Source organism: Eucyclogobius newberryi, unplaced genomic scaffold (assembly GCF_026437365.1).
Source record: "Eucyclogobius newberryi isolate DKJ021-1_F unplaced genomic scaffold, fEucNew1.0.hap1 SCAF_1, whole genome shotgun sequence".
Lineage (NCBI taxonomy): Eukaryota > Metazoa > Chordata > Actinopteri > Gobiiformes > Gobiidae > Eucyclogobius > Eucyclogobius newberryi.
This window is the reverse complement of record NW_027315723.1, coordinates 18,241,575-18,261,922: the sequence shown is the minus strand read 5'-3', so window position 1 is coordinate 18,261,922 and position 20,348 is coordinate 18,241,575. Positions and strand designations below refer to the sequence as shown.

At 40.9% G+C, this 20,348-nt stretch overlaps 1 protein-coding gene across 1 annotated transcript in view; it reads right to left on the bottom strand.

The window, feature by feature from the left end:
- Positions 1-20,348, bottom strand: part of mdga2a (MAM domain containing glycosylphosphatidylinositol anchor 2a) — a 338,648-nt gene that overhangs the window by 185,091 nt on the left and 133,209 nt on the right. Inside the window, exons 7-8 of the mRNA XM_072449239.1 lie at positions 12,172-12,263; positions 10,866-11,103 (exon numbers count right to left, since the gene is read on the bottom strand). Of these exons, the coding sequence (XP_072305340.1) occupies positions 10,866-11,103; positions 12,172-12,263 (330 nt within the window). The remainder of the gene's footprint in view (positions 1-10,865; positions 11,104-12,171; positions 12,264-20,348) is intronic.

Below are 20,348 nucleotides of genomic sequence, written 5' to 3'. Positions count from 1 at the left end.
TCACAGAAGAAACTACAGAAGAAGTCACAGTAGAAGCCACAGAAGAACCTGAGTGTGTTCGATGGAAGAACAAAGAAAAAGAAAAGGTATTTGGAGACGCTTTGAAGCATAAATGATTTGCATTATTATGAACTAAATTCTACAATGTCATATTTAATCCCTTTAGTTGGAACAAAGCTCAGAGACAGAAATAGTTTGAAGCCTTAAATGTGACGAAGCGCGCCGTGATTATTCAGAATCATTACAGCACGATTCACACAAAGGCTTTTAGTTTGACAGAAGAAAAAATATTCATCACGAATTCACCCAGTAAGATTGGATTTCCTAATCACGTCCACATCCTGCCATTCGTCCCATCAGCCAATGACAGCCCGCCGCCGTCTCTCAACCAATCAACGCTCTGAAGTCTAAACCGGGGCGTACACACATCGACACGATCGCGACGGACCTCAGATGAGACGGGCCTTCGCTCGCAAAACTCAAATCTAATTCCCGACCCGCGGGTACGTTGTGCAAATGAACGTGGCTTATTTTTCAATCAAGCGAGCGCCTAATTGATTTGCTTGATTCATTAACGGCGGGGATGGGAGGGATGGACAGAAACGCGAAGCGGCGGCGGATTCAGGTGTGACACAGATCAAGGGATTTGTCAATTTTTATCAAGGATTTATTTGGATTTATTTCCAATCTACACTTTGTTGTCATTAGCGAGAAATGAGCTACTGCTGGAAATACATTTTGTTTCGGTTCGTACATATTCATGAGGCTCGTGATGATCCTGGCAGAATTCAAATGGCATCCTCTGCACAGGAACGCCGTTTGGGACGCTAAGCCTGTGATTCAGCTGCATACAAAATACTTTGGTTGTCAACGTGACGGCTCGTGGTAACGCTGGCCTTCTTGTACGGACCAATTACACGCCACGTTGAGGCTTTGGAGAGTACTTCAAATATGCTAATGCTATTGCTAATTTTGGAGTCAAATACATATTTAAAGCTGCGGTTGCTCCCTCTGTTGTTTCCGACTCAGAAAGCGTTTTGTAAAAGCAGAAGTATTTGAGCTTTATTCGAATTATTGGGAAAGAGATAGATAGATAATATATTTGATTTATATTAGAGCTACGTCAGACCTACATCAGAGCTAAGTCAGAGCTACATCAGAGCTACATCAGAGCTAAGTCAGAGCTACATCAGAGCTACATCAGAGCTAAGTCAGAGCTACATCAGAGCTACATCAGAGCTAAGTCAGAGCTACATCAGAGCTACATCAGAGCTAAGTCAGAGCTACATCAGAGCTACATCAGAGCTACATCAGAGCTAAGTCAGAGCTACATCAGAGCTACATCAGAGCTACATCAGAGCTACATCAGAGCTACGTCAGACCTACATCAGAGATAAGTCAGAGCTACATCAGAGCTACGTCAGTTATCACGGAGCTGCAGAAAGGACTGTGTTTTAATAAAGACTCCTCAAACTAGCGCAAACTAAGCTAAATGCTATTCCAAGTATGTTTTTGACGAGGAAGCAATGTTAGAACAGTGTTAAATGCTCAAAAAAGTCAATTTAGTATCATATGTGTCCTCTAAACATTTCATCTTTTCAAATTGGACGCTTTGGGACAAGAGCTGATTGGCTGTTTAGGGATATCACCCGCCCCCTGGTCATGTGCCAAAGGAGCTGTGAGCGTTAGACAGGTTTAAATACCTACTCCTTTATTTCACTAATTGACAGTTAGGTTCCCGGTTGTATATTTTGGGCATTAGCTTTGAGACACAAACAGTAACTTTATACTTTAACAAACTTTGCTGTTCCCTGCCTCATCTTTGAGTAGATTTGATTTGACTTGGCAAAAAACCTTACAGATAAAAATGAGGTGAATTATGAGTATTTTACTGAACAAAACTAGCCGAGTCGTGCTTTTATTGCTCAAAAATACACTGTAAAAACATGCATTCGTAGTCACTTCTCCACAGATCTGACCTGTAAATTGGCTTAGCAGAATCTTCCATCCAATGTCCATGAAACAAAACAGAAAAAGTCATGTTATCTCCATGAACAGCTGCACGGTGTAACTTTGAGTTCAGACTAGATTTAAGGCTGAAGTATCAAACGAGTAAGAGTACTGCTACTTCAAACTCAAATGAAGTAGTGAATAATAGTACGTGTAATTATCCAAAAGAAAGAGCAGCGGAAAAGACCCTTTGAGGATCAGAGCTGGAAATTGTGTTTAAATGTCAGAATGCCTGTGTAATAAATCTCTTTATCTGCCTGACATCCTGGAGCCGGCGCTGACATTTGCGAGTCGGAGCCGTGAAATGACAGCAGAGATCAGATACGGAGAGGATAATTAAAACTATTAAATAAAGACAATGCAGTAGAAACACAGGAAGTATTCTAATGTGGGAGGAGCACAATTTACACACACATTCTGAGCGCTTTATGATGAAAAATAATCGAGTTAGATTAAGAATGAATGTTTTTCAGGACGTTTGTGGGCAATAAAAACACCTGTCATTGAATGACTTGTACGAACACTCATTTGCAAAACATCCAACACACGATCTGCTTCAATAATGACGATATAACAACAACTGCTTTATTAAATGTATGTGGAAATACACTTTAGACTTCACCAATATTGATCTGCAGCGTTGTCAAACCTATTTTGGACCGACATCATCTGGGACTGGACGAGTGCCAACCAGGGAAAAGCCAGATTCAAACCAGAACCAATGCAGGACTAAAGAGGACTAAATCAGACTAAACCAGGATAAAACATAACCAGGTTCAAACCAGGGTTAAACCAGAATTTAACCAGGTTTTAAATGGGCTCAAACCAAGTCTAAAACACAATTAAACAAGGATTAAACCAGAATTTAACCAGTCTGAACCAGAACCAAACCAGGTCTAAACCAGGACCATACCAGGTCTAAACCAGGTCTAAACCAGAACTAAACCAGGTCTAAACTAGGTCTAAACTAGGACTAAACCAGGTCTAAACCAGGTCCAAACCAGGAATAAACCAGGTCTAAACCAGGACTAAACCAGGTCCAAACCAGGACTAAACCAGGTCCAAACCAGGACTAAACCAGGTCCAAACCAGGACTAAACTAGGTCTAAACCAGAACAAGTTCTAAACGTAGATCTAGCCCAAAGTTAAACCAGGACTTAACAAGTCAAATATTTTCTCTGCTCTGCGCTCATAATTATATTGAGAATATTCATAAAACCATCTTTAATATTAGACTTTCTTCTCATCCATTTAAAGTTAGTACATCTGGTTGTTCTTGCCGGTAACAAACTCATCCAACTGTCTAAATAATGCATTAAACACACGCTTTACAACATCACAAAAGCTTTGAAAATGTGCGATCATTAAAAAGTTAGAAAGATAAAAGAAAGATAAAAGTATTATTCTGTTTCATTTGCGCTGCGAACACACTCCGGGCAGAAAACCTGAAAGAACCATGGAGACGTTGGGCTCCGTTGCTCGGTAAGCACCTCCTCAGCGTGTAGCTCCCGCCGACCTGCAGCGTAATGTCCTCTAAACGCTTTTATGAAGACGCCTAATTGTCCTTCCCTTCAGCGGTCCCGGCACTAGAACGGGGAAAAAACGGTCCTCCTTCACCTTAAATCGCTCACAGCGTCGTGACAAAACGAGATGTTTAAGAGTCGTTCTCACGGCGACGAGTCCGGGCCGATCCGGGCTTCACGGCGGGAGCGCGAAAGCTAACATTTTTCCTTTTTCCAAACGCTCCGGAGACTCATGTTTGACTGGGGAAACCACAGGCGCGATCACGGTTTCAAGAGGAACGATCGAACACTGCGCCGCGCGGGAAAGGTGAAACGTACAAGTGAACTACGACGTGAGATCACGCGTGCGAGAAAAGGCTGTTGTTACTGATATAACATTGTAATTGTGTTTGTGGACAGCGTAAATTACTTATATGTGGTGATGGAAAAAGTGCTGAAATGTTACAAATTACATGCAAAAAATCTACGTACTTAATAACAGTAACGTGAGTATTTGTCATTTGTTAACATGTTAATTAGGGCTGTATTCAAAGTATCAATATGTTGGTGATATATTGGGACATACAGTTGATACAAAGATGTGTATTTCAAACAACATAAACTCATAATTAATGGCGGAGTTCTGCAATTATTGACCTTTGACTGCTGCATTAAAGTGCCCATGACAGGTTTTTACAATGCTCTAATTGTGACTTTATTTGGTGTATTTAAACCTGTTGTACATATAAATTATAGTTTTAAGCCAATCGAGCAGGTATTTGTGGAGAAAACTTTGAAAAATCTGTAGAAAATTACAGTAAGTGACATCACACCAGGGACACTAACTTGTTTGACTCTCTGAACATTAATTCAACAAAATAAGGTCAATTACTTTATTTTGTCAAAGAAAATTGTGACTTCAGATTTGGCCCAGTGTTTGCTGGGTAATTTCCTTGAGTGATGTCAAATACAAACATGAAGTGAAAATTTAAACCAAAGAAAATTGCTATTCTAACAAATTTAATTATTTTTTAGCAAATTCTAAATATTTATCTTAACTGCATTTTACTTCAATGAGTCGTGTGACCTGTAGGAGGCACTTTAAGGCTGACTCTGCTGAGCTGAAAGAGTGAATTATTCATAGAATAATTGTATTCTGACATTAAGAATATTTAGAATTTTGAAATGATTTTGAAGAATATTTTGATGAAATCCCAATATATTTTGTAATTCTACATAATCAAAAGATCGATTTACAAAACATTTAGCACTGGTTTTAAACGATATCCATGTGTCAGAACGTGTTAGAAGTTGCATTAAAAGCTCAAAATGGTGGAATCCAAATGTACGTGGTAATCCAGAAAGTGCTTTTAGAGCTTTAATAGACAAACACTATAAAAACACGACCATTGTCCAATTCTGGTAAAGATTCTCCTCAAAATGTCTTTCCGGTCTAAAGTCATGAGCAGTTTCTTCATTTCAAACGGTTTACGGCCACACAAAGTCACTCTTCACTTTGCTAACTCAGACCTAGCATCCCATTCCTCACTGCGACGAGACGACATGCTAACGACAACTAGCGTGCTAACGACGCTCTTGTTTTGGCCCAATAAGAGCTGCATCTGAAACTCGTTTGACTTTATCACGTGGATAAAAGCCGGCGCTTGTTTGTTGACATCACCGCGGCGACAGCAGACGACAACGACGACTTTAGCGCTAATGAAGGAGCGGAACCGGCAGGTGCGATTGATCCTCTTGCATCGTGGGGCGGGGATTATCAAAGGATTATCTGAGTGTAATTATAGGCCCCGGGACGACGAGCCCAGTTCATTTTGGACGGACAGAGAGAAAGAGAGAGGGAAAGAGAGAGAGGGGGGAAGAAAGGAAGAGAGAGGGATGGATAGAGAGGGTTAGAGGATGAGGGAGAAGGTGCCTGGAGGGGGATCGAGGGAGAGAGGATGGACTGGGATGAAAGAGGGGGAAGAAAGGATGAGTGAGAGCGAGAGAGAGGGGGAAAGAGGGGGAGCCAGAATGAGAGAGAGAGGGGGAAAGAGGGGGAAGAAAGGATGAGAGAGAGGGGGGAAAGAGGGGGAAGAAAGGATGAGAGAGAGGGGGGAAAGAGGGGGAAGAAAGGATGAGAGAGAGGGGGGAAAGAGGGGGAAGAAAGGAAGATAGAGAGAGAGAGGGTTAGAGGATGAGGGAGAAGGTGTTCCTGGAGGGGGAGAGATGGAGAGAGGATGGACTGGGATGAAAGAGGGGGATGAAAGGATGAGAGAGGGAGAGGAGAGGCAGGAGAGATAGAGGGAGAGTAAGAAAGAAAGAAAGAAAGAAAGATGGAGAGGCAGGAGAGATAAGTGACATGTATAGGAGGAAAAAGGAAATAAACTTTAGAAGAAGAGACAGGAGAGAGGGAAAGAACGACAGGAAGAAGCAGAAACAGTAGAAATAGATGTCAAAACGAGGGAGAAAGTGCGGGTTAAAGAGGAGAAAGAGGAATATAGTGAAGGGAGGAGAGAGAGCGAGAGAGAGAGAGGAGAGAGAGAGCGAGGCAAGAGGAGAGAGAGAAAAGGAGTGACGGAGGAGTGTGCGTTTGAGCGATATCAACTTTAGGCTGTGAAGTGACTTATCAGCAGGAAACACAGACGGAGCGACTCAAAGCCAAGTGCGATGTCTTCAGCAGATATTTGAAGAACTCCAAAAGTACCTCAACTAAAGTATGAGGTACTTTTGGATAGTTAAAGAGTAAAAGTGTTTGAAAAGCAATGCGCTCGAGCAAAGGGGAGCGGAGCAGCAGATACACGCTGGACATAAAGCGCAAAAGAGAGGTAAAGTTACGCTAGCAAAGTTGCATAATACACCTTTTTAATGTTTGGATTGCAGTTTATTTTGGATTTATTTTTCCTGCAGGCGAAATGATCCCAGGTTGGAATAAAAAGGCGTTTCTCTGCTGACAGTTTACTGCTTTATTTGGCAAAAGCTAATATTAATTTTGGCATAATTAAGGCTGCCAGACACATCGGAATCGAAAATAAAAATCACAATTTAAATAGTAGCAATTAGCAAATGGCAAAAACTGCAGTTATATAGTTATAAAAACTGCCAACCCTTTAGTTTAGACAGTTTAAAACATGTTCGGAAATAAATGTGTCCCTTTTATTACTTTATTAGTTCAGATTTCATTCTTCTGCCCAATGTTTTGCTCCTGGAAATGTGTTATTTGTAATGCGTGTCAATGTAATAAAGTGAGATTGGACCACATAGTGGCTATTTGGGTAAAAATGAGACTGCTGTGTGCTGTCTGTATGGAGTGTTTTATGTACTATGAAACAGGAAGTGCGCTGTTAGCATGTTTTTAGCTTTACCGTGATGACAAAACCTTCGCTTTGGGCTTTGAAAGTTGTGAAAAAAGCACTTATAAACTCGTTGCAATGGATAATTAGGATGTTCAGAATGCACAAGGTGAGAAGTGAGAAATACATGTGGACCGCATTTAAAATGGCTGTTTGTCACATTTTGTTAAACAATTGAAGAAAGTTAACGAGTGAAGAAATGTATAATAATCAGTCCAGATTCATTATGTGATCTGAAAAACACAGTTTTGGTTCAGTCAGCTCAAACACTCAAGATAGTTTACTTGACTTCAGTGATGAACAAATCAAAACAAATAAATAATACATTTAAAAATAATTAGAAAATTAAATTAATAAATTATATTTAAAAATGAATAAAAAATGTATAAAATGTATAAAAAATATAAAATTTATAAAACATTTTTATTATCAAAATATTTTAGCTGACGATAGCAGAGATGAGCAAACATTTTCTTAACCTGAAAATCCCGAAGAACCCAAACATAAAACTCAGGCGATACTGAAGTTATTGCACCATATTCCGTTTACTGGAGCTGAGGTAACGTGCTCTGACACTGGGGTCTGAGCACGTACACTATTTACTGCTCATTGATCGTCCTCACAGAAGATTACACATAAACACCAGTATTTCTACCCAATTATAAGTGCTATCGCTTTGTCCCTATCCTAAATAATTACTTTAGCCGTTATACAAGCCCTTGAAGATGACAAGACTATTCTTTATATAACATTTACTCCACTGACAAAATGTTTACCAAGAAGGAAACAAGCAACAAAACTGAGAGCAACATCTTTAATACCTTCAGCTTTTGTCTGTTTGTCTGCTGTTTAGTTACACACTGTCCCTGTCTCAATAAATAATTAAACCTAAAACTTATCGATGACAGCATTTTTTACTTATTAAAATTGAAATATTGATTTGAAACAACTTTATTTCCCCCTGCTCCTTTAAATATATCCAAAAGGTGAATTCACAAATGTTGAATCTGGTCATTTCTATAAGTTACTGGACACAAATCTGCACAATATTTATTTTAGTTTCCCCTCGTCTGTATTGAATATGATTGGTGTGATGTCATCTGAAAACCAGAAATGCATGAAAACATTTCAGTTTTCATGCCTTCCACCCCTCCAGTAGATTTAGATATAAGAATTTGACTTGATCAGGCTTAAAGGTGCACTGTGTAACTTTTCTAGGTGGAATGTTTTTTTTTTTTTTTAATTTAAATAGCAATTCAACCTCTGTAATTGAGTCTAATGCCAAACTGTGAAAACCCCAAGAGAAACCCATAATCTACACCAGGGCTGTTCTTCAACTTAAGGCCTGTGGGCCACATCAGGCCCGCCAAACAATCTGATCCGGCCCGTGACCCATTTCCCAATTATTATTTTTTCATGTTTTTCTTCTTTTCTGATTTAATTCTAGGTTAGTACTAGTTTGAACCTGGTTTGGTGCTGGCTTAATCCTTATTTTATCTGCGTTAGACCTGGTTTGATCCTGAGTCTTGGTTCAGACCTGGTTCTTAGCCTCTCTACTCTTGTCCTAGGTTTGTTCTGCTTCAGTTTTGGAATGGCTATTTTGCAGATCCATCAGATGAATCCTTTTCCATTTTAAAGTCTAATGTAGCGGTAGCTATTTTACCATTATTGAACAACTCTAGTGTCGAGGATAGTTTGTGCAAACCTCCAAAATTGCGTCAATAGCGCTGACATTTCCCATCCACGGCCCCCCGAGAAAGCTGGCCCTGAGGAAAATTAATCCGAGATAAACTCTTCACTCTCATCTCCTGCGCCAGACTTTAAAACTTCTAATAAAGCGCACACACACGTCACATTTTATCAGGCGTGAGTGTGAAGTGTGTACCAAAGTGTGCACCGGTATCAAACTCTTTTCTTTTTACAACAAAACACTAACAGAATAGAAATGTGTCTATGCCTTGCACGAGCACAGACACATTTCAATGAATAAATAGATAAGCATATTTGTTTTCAGACACGGCAGCAGAAACAGGCAGTGACTGATCGCCGTTGGGAAGTGATAAACTAAACAACAGCACTCTTTCTGCCTGTCCAAAGCAGACAAATCACATATACCCTATTTAAAGTAAGTCACACCTTTTTTCATAGTTTTGGCCGGGGTGCAACTTAGATGTGATATAATTCGTTATTTTCACATGACAACCACAAGAGAGCGCTCTAGGCTCTAAGCGACGCAGAAGAAGAATCTGCACTTCCTCTCCCTCTGGAGTTTGTGGAGTTGTTTAGAAGTGACACAGAGGAAGAAGAATTCAATGGATTTAGTGATTTGGGTTTATACTTGATGCTTTGGTAAACTTGTTAGCATGTTCTTTATTAAAATGTTACGTTACATACCAGACAGGCAAATTATACTACGGAAAATACGGTAAACGCATCCAAAACACGCTTCAACGGTCAGTTCAGGCTCGTTCACGATTGATCCGGCTCAAGCTTAAGACCGCTGCGGGTTATAACAGGTCAAACTCTCGTATTATGCAGATGATACGAATCAATCCAACTATTTAGACTGAGGACATATTACAGTAGTGCAAGGTTTAATCCATTCACTCAATGTTTCACCGATCTATTACTACTCAAAGGTGTGTAGAGTAATCTCAGTAATCATTGTGCTGTGATGGAGAATCAACGCAGAGGAAAACCACAAGTACAGGAGGTTTTGTAACATCCAATAAGTCATAAATCTATCTACTTCCACAAGGGCAAAAACGGAACAACAAAAACGCATTGAATTCAGAAAATTTATAGTTTTTTTTGTAGTTTTTGCTGGTTTTATTTGTTTATTTAAAACATTTAGACTATTTCTCTGGTTTCAATGTTTTGTTTCTCTTTTTTAAGCAAAACAATCAGTTTTTTTGTATTATTATTATATTTTATTGACTATATTGCAGTGGTAAATATGTGTATATGAAAGTACTAGCTCATACTGTTACAGATTAGAGCTGTCATACTATTTCCATTCTAAGGAATTGGCTCAAACCTCAATCCCAATTTCGATACCACAATGATAATTAAAAACAGGCTTTTTGGGGGGAAATATAATGTAATTTTTATGCCACGTGATCTTTGGTTCTGATAAAACTCAAGATTCTGTCATTCTGTGTTTTTAGTATCGATACTCGTTCAAATGAGTAACTAGTTTCGATACTTGTTTTAGTCTGATCCGACTCTAATTATTTGTAGATGTAATTACAATGAACAAGACCATCAATCTAAACTGAGACGTCAAGATTATTGGGTTAATCGATAATCGTGATTATTCAGGTCACAATATAATCGTAAGAACCAAAAAATAGTTTTCAGGACAATTTTAGAAGCAAAATTAAGTATTTTTGGTTCAATATAGAGCCCAAAAATAGACCTAAATGTAAAGGACTTGATTTTATCTGGCTGTTTTTGTCACATTTAACTAAATTTTGTCTTTTAGGAAGTTCAGTTCGGTAAAGCCGCTCACAAACTTGAGGAACGGTCATATGTCAGACTACGAAAATGACAGAAAATTAAAGATTTCCCTGTTGTTTGGTCTCAATAATCGTGAATAATTGTTAAATTGTGATGTTTTTTCTCACAACAAACTAAAAACATTCTGAATCCAAGTCCCGTTAACAAAAACTAGATGTTCTGGTAACACTAGATACAAGTTTATTAACCTTGATTCACAATGAACCTATGGTTTATTAACACTGAGAGAGGCTTAGTCACTACTTCGTTAATACCCTAAACACCTTAATTAAGTAATTACTGAGCCTGAATCAGTCTTAATAAACCATTTCTTCATTACGAATCACACCTTTGATCGCGCTTCACTGAAGTTCATTCCGGTGTAGTTAATACAAAGTCTCCTCCAAATACTACAAATGCATAATGAACCCAGCCGGTATTAGTAACCATAGCGATGTGGTGGAAGGATGCAGGGCGGGTAGGACGCAGAGGCGGAGAGGCTCACTAGTCGTGGAGGAGATGTTGACGTCGATGCTGATCTCCGGGATGCCGCCGCCCTTCAGCGCCGCCACGCAGGTGTAGGTGCCGAAGTCGGTGAACTTGAGGTCGATGATGTCCAGGTTGGTGGTCCCCGGGGAGATGTCCGGGTCGGTTTGGGTGATGACCATCCGCTCCGAGCTCCGCAGGGCGCGGCCGTTCTTCAGCCAGCTGAACGTCAGCTCCTCCGGGGGCGTGGCCTCCACCTGCAGGATGTCGATGTTAGTGAGGAAACGAAACATGTGTAACGTCTAGGTAACTTACAATGACTGGAATGAAGGACATTTTACATAAGACATCTGTAGATTTGACTTAGTAAGGAAAATGATCTGCAGATGGAACAAGACTTTTTGTGCTTAAAATAAGATAAAAAGAAAAACTCTTTCCCCGAAAAATATTTCAATAAGATATTCTCATTGGCAGATATATTTCATTTTACATGTCAAATAAAATAGTAATTAACCAAGTACTTTAAGCTTACTTTGACATTTGTTGTAGTTTTTTTTTTTTAAAAATAGGTTCAAATAAAATAAATAAAATAAATAAAATAAATAAAATAAATAAAATAAATAAAATAAATAAAATAAATAAAATAAATAAAATAAATAAAATAAAATGAAATATAAATAGTATAGATTTTAATGGTTAGAACAATATTATTAGTACATTTAAGTAAAGCCTGTATATTGGGACATATTTTGTATTGATTCGTAGATGAGCAGGAGCATCACATACCGCCAACATCTGGACTAAAGCAGAACTAAACCGGACGGAAACCAGGTCCACAAGAACACCATTTTGATTCATGTAATAAAGTAATTATTGGCTTGTCAGAGGGTCGAAGAGAGACCGCTGTGTGCTGTCTGTATCTTATTACTAGTATTAGTAAGATTAGTAGGAGTATTTTTCATCCTCTGCGAACCCGGAAGTAGCACTGGTTTGCTGTTAGCATGCTAGTTTTTGTTATTATTACGGTAAAACCAAAATTCACCTCTGGTCTCTCAATGTTGGTAGAAAAACAAACAGAACAGAAAAACTTATAGCGATGAATAATTAGGATTCTTGCAATGCGTTAGGAAAGTGCAGAATATGTTTGGACCGGTCAAAATCAGGTACAGAATCTTTAATAAAGAAACCAGCCAATTTGAATTAAAAGGTAACTGGCAGTACAAATGGAAACGTAAATATAAAGCCCGGCATGCATACGGCCACACAGAAAATCAGAGTTTGGTTGATGTACGGCGTGTGCATCGTTGACCCCGCGAGATTCCTACCTGACAGGATATCTTCACTTCCCGCCCGATCTGAATGTGGTCGTCGTTGTGGTAAGGGTCCGGCGTGATCCAGAACCGTCCCTTTTTCAGCGCTGTGAAAGACGAGACATTTTGTTAGACGGTGACATTTCCACACGCCTCTGCTTGTCAAAACGATGCCATTCAGCGAGACGCGCCGCAGCCGAGTTTCATTGGATTTTAAACAACATTTTGATCTCGGGGAAAGTTCATTCGGAGTCGTTGTCACTGGTTGGTCTTTTGCAAATGTGGGAAACTTTTGGCGACTCAACAAACTTTTCAGCTTATAAAATAACTTCCAATTTGATCAATGCAATACTAGTGATAGTACCTGCAAAAAATGGAAATGCAGACAACATTTTACCCAACAAATATTATCCATTTATGATTCAATTTATTCTAAAAAACACAGCTTTTTGCAGCTTAACATACAGAGAACATGTCTGAACAGTCCCCACTGTCCCATATGTCCTTGATCTTTGTGTGAGCTGATTAACCTGTGTCTGCCTTCCTCCACGTCTGGCTCTGCACCAGCGCTTGTACAAAGTGAGGATGAGGAATAAAGACACAAACTCCCAGGTCCTTTTTAAATGATTATTAGTCGATCCTACATGTTGTCACCAGATTTCTGTTTATTCAAATGGATCCCATTGGCTGAAAGCGGTGCAATCAGCTTGTCTTCCTGGGTCCATTATAATCCAAAACAGATTTCATTTCATATACAATAACATGGTTATCAATCATTCCATTTCATAATATTTCATTACAGTAACAATTTAACAGTTCTTTGAAAGTACTGTTGTTCAGTCCACAAAGTGACACATTATTTGTAGCAAGTGTTGAAAATCTCACACATGACTTTTGAGGTAAATTTTGAATGATTGCTTATTTTCTAAGTTGACAAATTTTAATGTGGTTCCAAATAGATATTGCTCTGTACAAAACTGTTCTCTTCTAATCGAGCAACGAAGAACAAGTCTTGCTGCTTTATTTTGAGTGATTTGTGTTGTTGCGAGATCTTTTTGAGATGCAGAAGACGTGTGGTCTTCTGCATCTCAGGACAATATGAAAAGTGGCATAATGTTTAAGGCTTTGTAATTGTTTCTAAAAGGTCTTCGTTTGAGATAACCACTGCATTTTTTGTTACAGCAATGTTACGACCAATTTTGTTAACAATAGTGTTTTTGTGATGGGTTCAAGACAGACGACCGATGACCAGACCCAACAGTTTAACTTTGACTACTTGTTGTGTACTCTCCCCAGCAATGTTTCATTTAAATTCAGATCCTTGAGCCAATGTTTGTTAAGTTAAGAGTTCTTTTCAGACTGAATCCAAAGCATAGTTCAAATTACACAGCATTTCAATACACAACCTCTTTAATGGGTGCGCTGGGCAGAGAACGCCAAAAAAGAACCAGACCCACGCACCACTATCACATGTCACATTCACACATCGGCAAAGTGGTTGAAGTTTGTTTCTCTCTGTTCGGACGTGGGATCAAACTCCAGCTTTTGGGTTGACGGGCACAAAAACAGCAGAGACAATTAGGCATCTAAAGCCCCGACCCCCATTGTCGAGGCACAAAACCAGGCAGCGGACAATCTAATATCAGGCCATCACTTTAAATAAGAAACTTGTTTGTAAAACTTTCTGTTAGTGAGGCCAGTGATCCCTGGTGTTATGAGCTGTAACTCTGCAGTCTTTGTTCCGTGTGCCGTTCACTTTAGCCTCCGTGTCTTTGCTCCAGCCTTTCTGTTTCATAATCGTGGTCCTCCGAGCTCTTTCAACACAACAAAACTCTGCTTCCCAGTCACACTTGTGAGTTTAAAACACGTGAAAACAAGCTCTGTGTGAAAAAAAGCGCCACATGTTTTTCAATGTTCTAATTAAATATGTAAATTAAACAAATCTTTGAGGGAAACAAATCATGATCGAAGCTTATTGTGATCAAATTACTCGATTTACTCCATCAATAGTTTCAGCCCAAGTTACCAGCACTGTCTGCGTTGTGGGTTCAATTCCAGCCACAATTATTTGCCTGCTCAGGAACACCTGCCCCTCCCCCACCTGCGCCTGCTCTCACACACCTGCCCCTCCCCCACCTGTGCCTGCTCTCACACACATGTGCCTGCTCTCACACACCTATGCCTGCTCTCACACACCTGCCCCTCCCCCACCTGTGCCTGCTCTCACACACCTGCCCCTCCCCCACCTGTGCCTGCTCTCACACCACTGCGCTTGCTCTCACACACCTGCGCCTGCTCTCACACACCTGTGCCTGCTCTCACACACCTGCGCCTGCTCTCACACACCTGTGCCTGCTCTCACACACCTGCCCCTCCCCCACCTGTGCCTGCTCTCACACCACTGCGCTTGCTCTCACACACCTGTGCCTGCTCTCACACCACTGCGCTTGCTCTCACACACCTGTGCCTGCTCTCACACACCTGCGCTTGCTCTCACACACCTGCGCCTGCTCTCACACACATGTGCCTGCTCTCACACACCTATGCCTGCTCTCACACACATGTGCCTGCTCTCACACACCTATGCCTGCTCTCACACACCTATGCCTGCTCTCACACAATTGCCCCTCCCCCACCTGTGCCTGCTCTCACACACCTGCCCCTCCCCCACCTGTGCCTGCTCTCACACCCTTGCGCTTGCTCTCACACACCTGTGCCTGCTCTCAAACACCTGCCCCTCCCCCACCTGTGCCTGCTCTCACACCCCTGCGCTTGCTCTCACACACCTGTGCCTGCTCTCACACACCTGCGCCTGCTCTCACACACTTGCCCCTCCCCCAAAAGAATGACCGAGCCAAGATTTTGTGAGACATCCAACTACAAACTGACAGAACGGTAATGGCAAGCCAACCAGACAGGATAACAGTTGTGGTTGGCATAGCAACATCCGTAAAAAGGAGCCACTGCAGGTAGAACTGCCACTAGTATCTAAGTATGTCATAAAAGTGAAGGAGAGAAACGTATATAAAGCGATGAGCCAGATGACCGGGAGGTACAGAAGTGCTGACTTGACCCTGAACCACAACCTGTTTCCTGACCTTTATCCTGATCACGTTCTAAAACTTCATCACTTTGTATAAATAATCACTGGAGACTTCCCTCCAGAGCATATCCAGCACAAACATTGTATATATATATTTCTTGTTTCCTGTTTTGGTCGAAGCATAAAAGTATTAAAAGGGAGCGAAGAAGAAGTTACGCTGAATTCAAAGCACAGAGCAGATACGCACTGTGAACCTAACGTGAAAATAGCTTCCATTTACAATTCCATTTAGTTTGCAAAACCCATTGTCGAAGCATAAAAGCTCTTAGCAGAAAACACTCAAATAATTCCATTCTAATGCATGCTGTTTGTAATGGCTCAGATCCGGGAGTGCATACTGTTCAATTCATCTCTGCCGCTAAAAGAAATGACAGCGCCACAGAAATCTTTTTCATCTCGCCGGTCCCAGGTGAAATGATCATTCCCGACTCGGCAAAGGCAAAAACAAAACCGGCGTGTCACATTTTAAGCACAGGAAATTGAAAGCGCAGAAACACGGCGACTCCTCCTGACCCGGGGAGAGAGATGGTGGAGCACCGGCCTATTTCTGACACAAGGTATAGATAGTTATTATAGTCTGTCAGAGCTTAGCAAGTTCTGACAAAACTCCCACCAAAGTACATTCTGTGCTTTCCCCTAAACTATTAAATTGTAAAAGCAGCAGATTTTGGAGAAAAGAGCAGCTTTACTGGCCTAGCGGTCAAACGTCAGGTTGTCGACCAAAAGAAAACTTCAAAATGTCTAGCGAAAGAGCAAAGAGGAAGACGACGACGAAGAAGAAGAGCCAACAGCACGCCACTTCGACTGTTTTTGCCACGATCGACCAGTCCAAAAGGGCATTGAACGCAATCGACCAGAACCGCAGCGGCTTGATGATAGGCCGGCGTCTCTCGGAAAAGAACCCAACAAACGAGTACTTGGAAGCCGGGACTAATGAGGCTCCGGGGGCCACTGGTAAAAAAAATCTGCACATAGTTTATACGTCCATAAACCATCGCCAGGCTTGTTCGGCGCGAGTCCAACAAGCAGTCACGTTGCCTAAGGGCTCCATTTATTTATCTTCATCAGTGTTCATCCCCCGTGACTGCAGAAAGTGCTCTGAAACATCTCTTTGGGAATCGAATATGTGACAAAAAAACATGTGCAGAAGCCAATTAAATCCACCCAGTGTGCATCATATGTCCACTTTAACTTATATTTGACTGTGTACTTGTATACGACTATACACCGTACTAGTGTGGAGACTGTTACTGGACGCACCGGGCATAGAAACCGCACATGTTTCTCCTCAATCATCCCAAACGGGGCGAGACAGGGCAGTAGCCGAGTCCTGACGGGCTGAAAAATCTTTTGTGTGTGTTTTTTGTCACATCCTCTGCAGAGCCCGGGACACTTTTTCACTTCTCCTTCCTCCGCACGCCGCCGCCGTGACAGGTGACAGCCGATAAACATTCGGATTAACTGCTCTGAGAAACAAACGGAAAAAAACAACACGCACTCCTCTCGCTGCGTTTGCAATCGCTAGTTCAGTTAAGGAAGATATAGCGACGATGGGTGGGGGTGCATCTTAAACGGGATGAGCGTGATGAGGCTCGGCTGACGACGTCGCGGGTCGGCTCGTTTGTGGGGATCCTTTACGGCGAGAAACGTCCAAGTGCAGGATTAAGGTTTAAAGAGTTAAGATGAAAGTGGAGCTGGAGGATGGCATCTGTTCCATAAGGAGAATATAGAGGGAAAACACACCTGCAGTGATAAAGGTGCATTATGTAACTTCTCCACTGTACGAGGGCCGCAACTGAATATTACATTTGTGGAATTATAATTTCTATTGTTTTAAATACGTTATCAACAAAATAAAGGTTTTTTAAAGAATTTGATTTCATTTATTGCATTTGTTTTATTTTCATTAAATAAATACAGAAGTTTACGTAAAATAAAAGTGTCATGGAGTGTGGCAGAAATCTGAAAGGGCTCATCGTTAAGGCCACACACTAACTATGAACTATTTAGCTTTTAACAGATTGATTCACAGATAAAAATCATATATAACAGTATTTTTTTAATCATAACAAAAACGTGATTTCAGGGGGAAATGACATTTGTTGAACTTTACTTTATTTGATGTAATGATGCTGTTTTTATTATTATTTACATTTATTTTGAAATGTATTTTAGAGTCATTGCAGCTTTAAATGGCTTTGAACTTATCTGACATTTATTCAATAACAGCTGTTGTTATTACTCACAATGACCTTGAACAACATGGATTGTTACTGTGAGCGGGTTCGCCTCTCCACAGAGCTGGATCTCATGTATAAAGCATGCGTACAAACTACGTTGAAACAACGTTTCAATACTTGACGCGGTAATGTGGTCAAAAACTCTGGACTTTTGCATATTTTTGTCCCTTTTGTAAGACTTCCTTTAAAGCTTTATAAATGAGACCTGTGATCTGGCTAATCATCGGAGCAGTTTGTGTCATTCATTTCTTTTGTGAACTGTACCTTATTTCTTAAAGGCGGTATGGACGATTTTTCGGCGATTTGAGAACGCAGGCGGAAGTGCGCATGCGCACTCCCCCGTGCGGACTGATACAACACACAAGTGCGTTTGTTTATTAGCGCAACGGAGCGCATCGCATCCCGTAGATTTCTGTCCACTTCTGCGTCAGCTCGAACTGTCTTTCTCCGTCTTCATTTTGCCCCGTACACTGAGGGAACTATATTATGATAGATCCATGCGCTTAGGCACGCGGAAACGTGGGCACGAACCGCACGCGGCTGCAGGTGAGCGGTAGGTGCGTTTTATGATTGATACGTGGCAGGACTAATGATTTATCCACGCCACGAGGAAATATGATAAAAAAATTGCTGAAAAAAATCGTCCATACCACCTTTAAAGGTAATATAATAAAACATGACATTAACAGCCTCCGGGTCAGGGTCAAAACAAGACCATCTGCATCCAATTAAAAAGGCATCTGATTAATTGTGAACCCAGGAGTAATGTTAGTGCACCGTTAGAGGGCTAGTTCTTGTTAGCATGGATACAAACTGCTTATGGGGCAACGCTGCTCTGCCAACCACCAACCACCGTTCAACAACTGCACGAGGAAACACAGACTTTAGGAGGCATTATTGTACCAAACACTGGCTTGTCTAATGCTGAATGTAATTTAAACATCACTAATGCTAAATGTGTTTTAAACATCTTTAACGTGAATTTGGCATCCTGATTTGTGTTGAATGAAGCTTAATTTAGATACTAGGTAACAGTAAATTGCCATATATTTCACATTTAACACATCATCAAAATTGGAGCTAAAACAGGATTAAACCAAGTCTATAGCAGTCCTAAACTGAGCTCACACCAGGACCAGACCAGGACCAGGACCAGACCAGGACCAGACCAGGACCAGGACCAGACCAGGACCAGACCAGAACCAGGACCAGGCCCAGACCAGGACCAGACCAGGACCAGACCAGACCAGGACCAGGACCAGACCAGACCAGGCCCAGGCCAGGACCAGACCAGGCCCAGACCAGGACCAGGACCAGGACCAGACCAGGACCAGGACCAGGACCAGGACCAGACCAGACCAGGCCCAGGCCAGGACCAGACCAGGCACAGACCAGGACCAGGACCAGACCAGACCAGGCCCAGGCCAGGACCAGGCACAGACCAGGACCAGGACCAGGACCAGACCAGGACCAGACCAGACCAGACCAGGCCCAGGCCAGGACCAGACCAGGCCAGGCCCAGGCCCAGGCCCAGGCAGTGTGAATGAACCTTGCAGTACACAATATACATAAATATATATTATATATATATATATATATATATATATATATATATATATATATATATATATATATATATATATATATATATATATATAAAACATATATATTAAAGGAAATGGCTTTGTTACTGGCCATTATTTTACAGCGCGCACACATAAAACCTTATTGGGCGATTTCATGTTTTTAGAGTCGGTCCCTGGTCGCAAACGTCTGAATAATGAAGTTTGAGGACCCATTTGAATATGTTTCCATTTCAGCCGGAGAAACACAACTATTTGTTCCTCCTTGGGCTTACAACACGTCTCTTTCCGAAGTTTGCTTGTCCTAAAATCAATACAGCTTTAAACATTCGCGCAACATTCTTTCTAAAGTCTAACATTTTGTCCTCCCACACAGAGGAGACAGTTGGTGGCTTCACTTTTGGACAAACTGTGCCATTGTTTGGCAAAGACAACAACTAAGCACAGAGGAAAAAAAAAAAAAAACATATTTAATGACTTAAAATGAGAATATTAATCTTGAATACATAACAAAGGTAATAATACACTAATCATTAACACGTGTTTTATAATAATTCCCTTTGGTTATGGTAAGTTGATGTCAATGATTGTTACTGAATACAGCTTCGTAAATATGACTTATTTTATAGTCAGACCTTCTTTTATGGCATCCATTTCGTGTCTAATATCTAGAAATGACAATTAACTACACATATAAAATAATAAAGGTATGCAATAGTTTTAATTGAGATGAGATGGGAGTAGGTCAAACATATATCTTTACATAATCTACTCAAATATTGCAAAAACTACTCAAACCAAGACAAAGTTGGTATTCAAGCCATTTAAACTTTATTGTGTCCCAAACCCCAACACATTCTTCACTTTCCTGACACATTTCTAACACACAATCCAACATTCTTTCTCTGGACGTTTCATATCATTCAGGGGCCGTCAGTCATCAGGTTTGTCCTAGATACAGTCGGCAAAGTGTCATGGTGATGGGTGTGGTCAGGTGTGGGGAAAGCACAACCGTTTGCCACTTTTTAAGACACTTCCTGGCAGATTATGTGCGTTTCAAACCTAATTCAAGTCGAGTCATAATTGAGCCTTGATGTTAAAAGACAGCAGGAGGCGCTAGCACTGCGTTAGCGCCATCCTTAGATATCTATATTATTAAAAATGTGGCCGTTGGACCTCTTAGCTCTTCTCCATGTCTTCATATCTGCGTTTGGTACAATAATGCCTCCTAAAGTCTGCGTTTTCTCGTGCAGTTGTTGAACGATG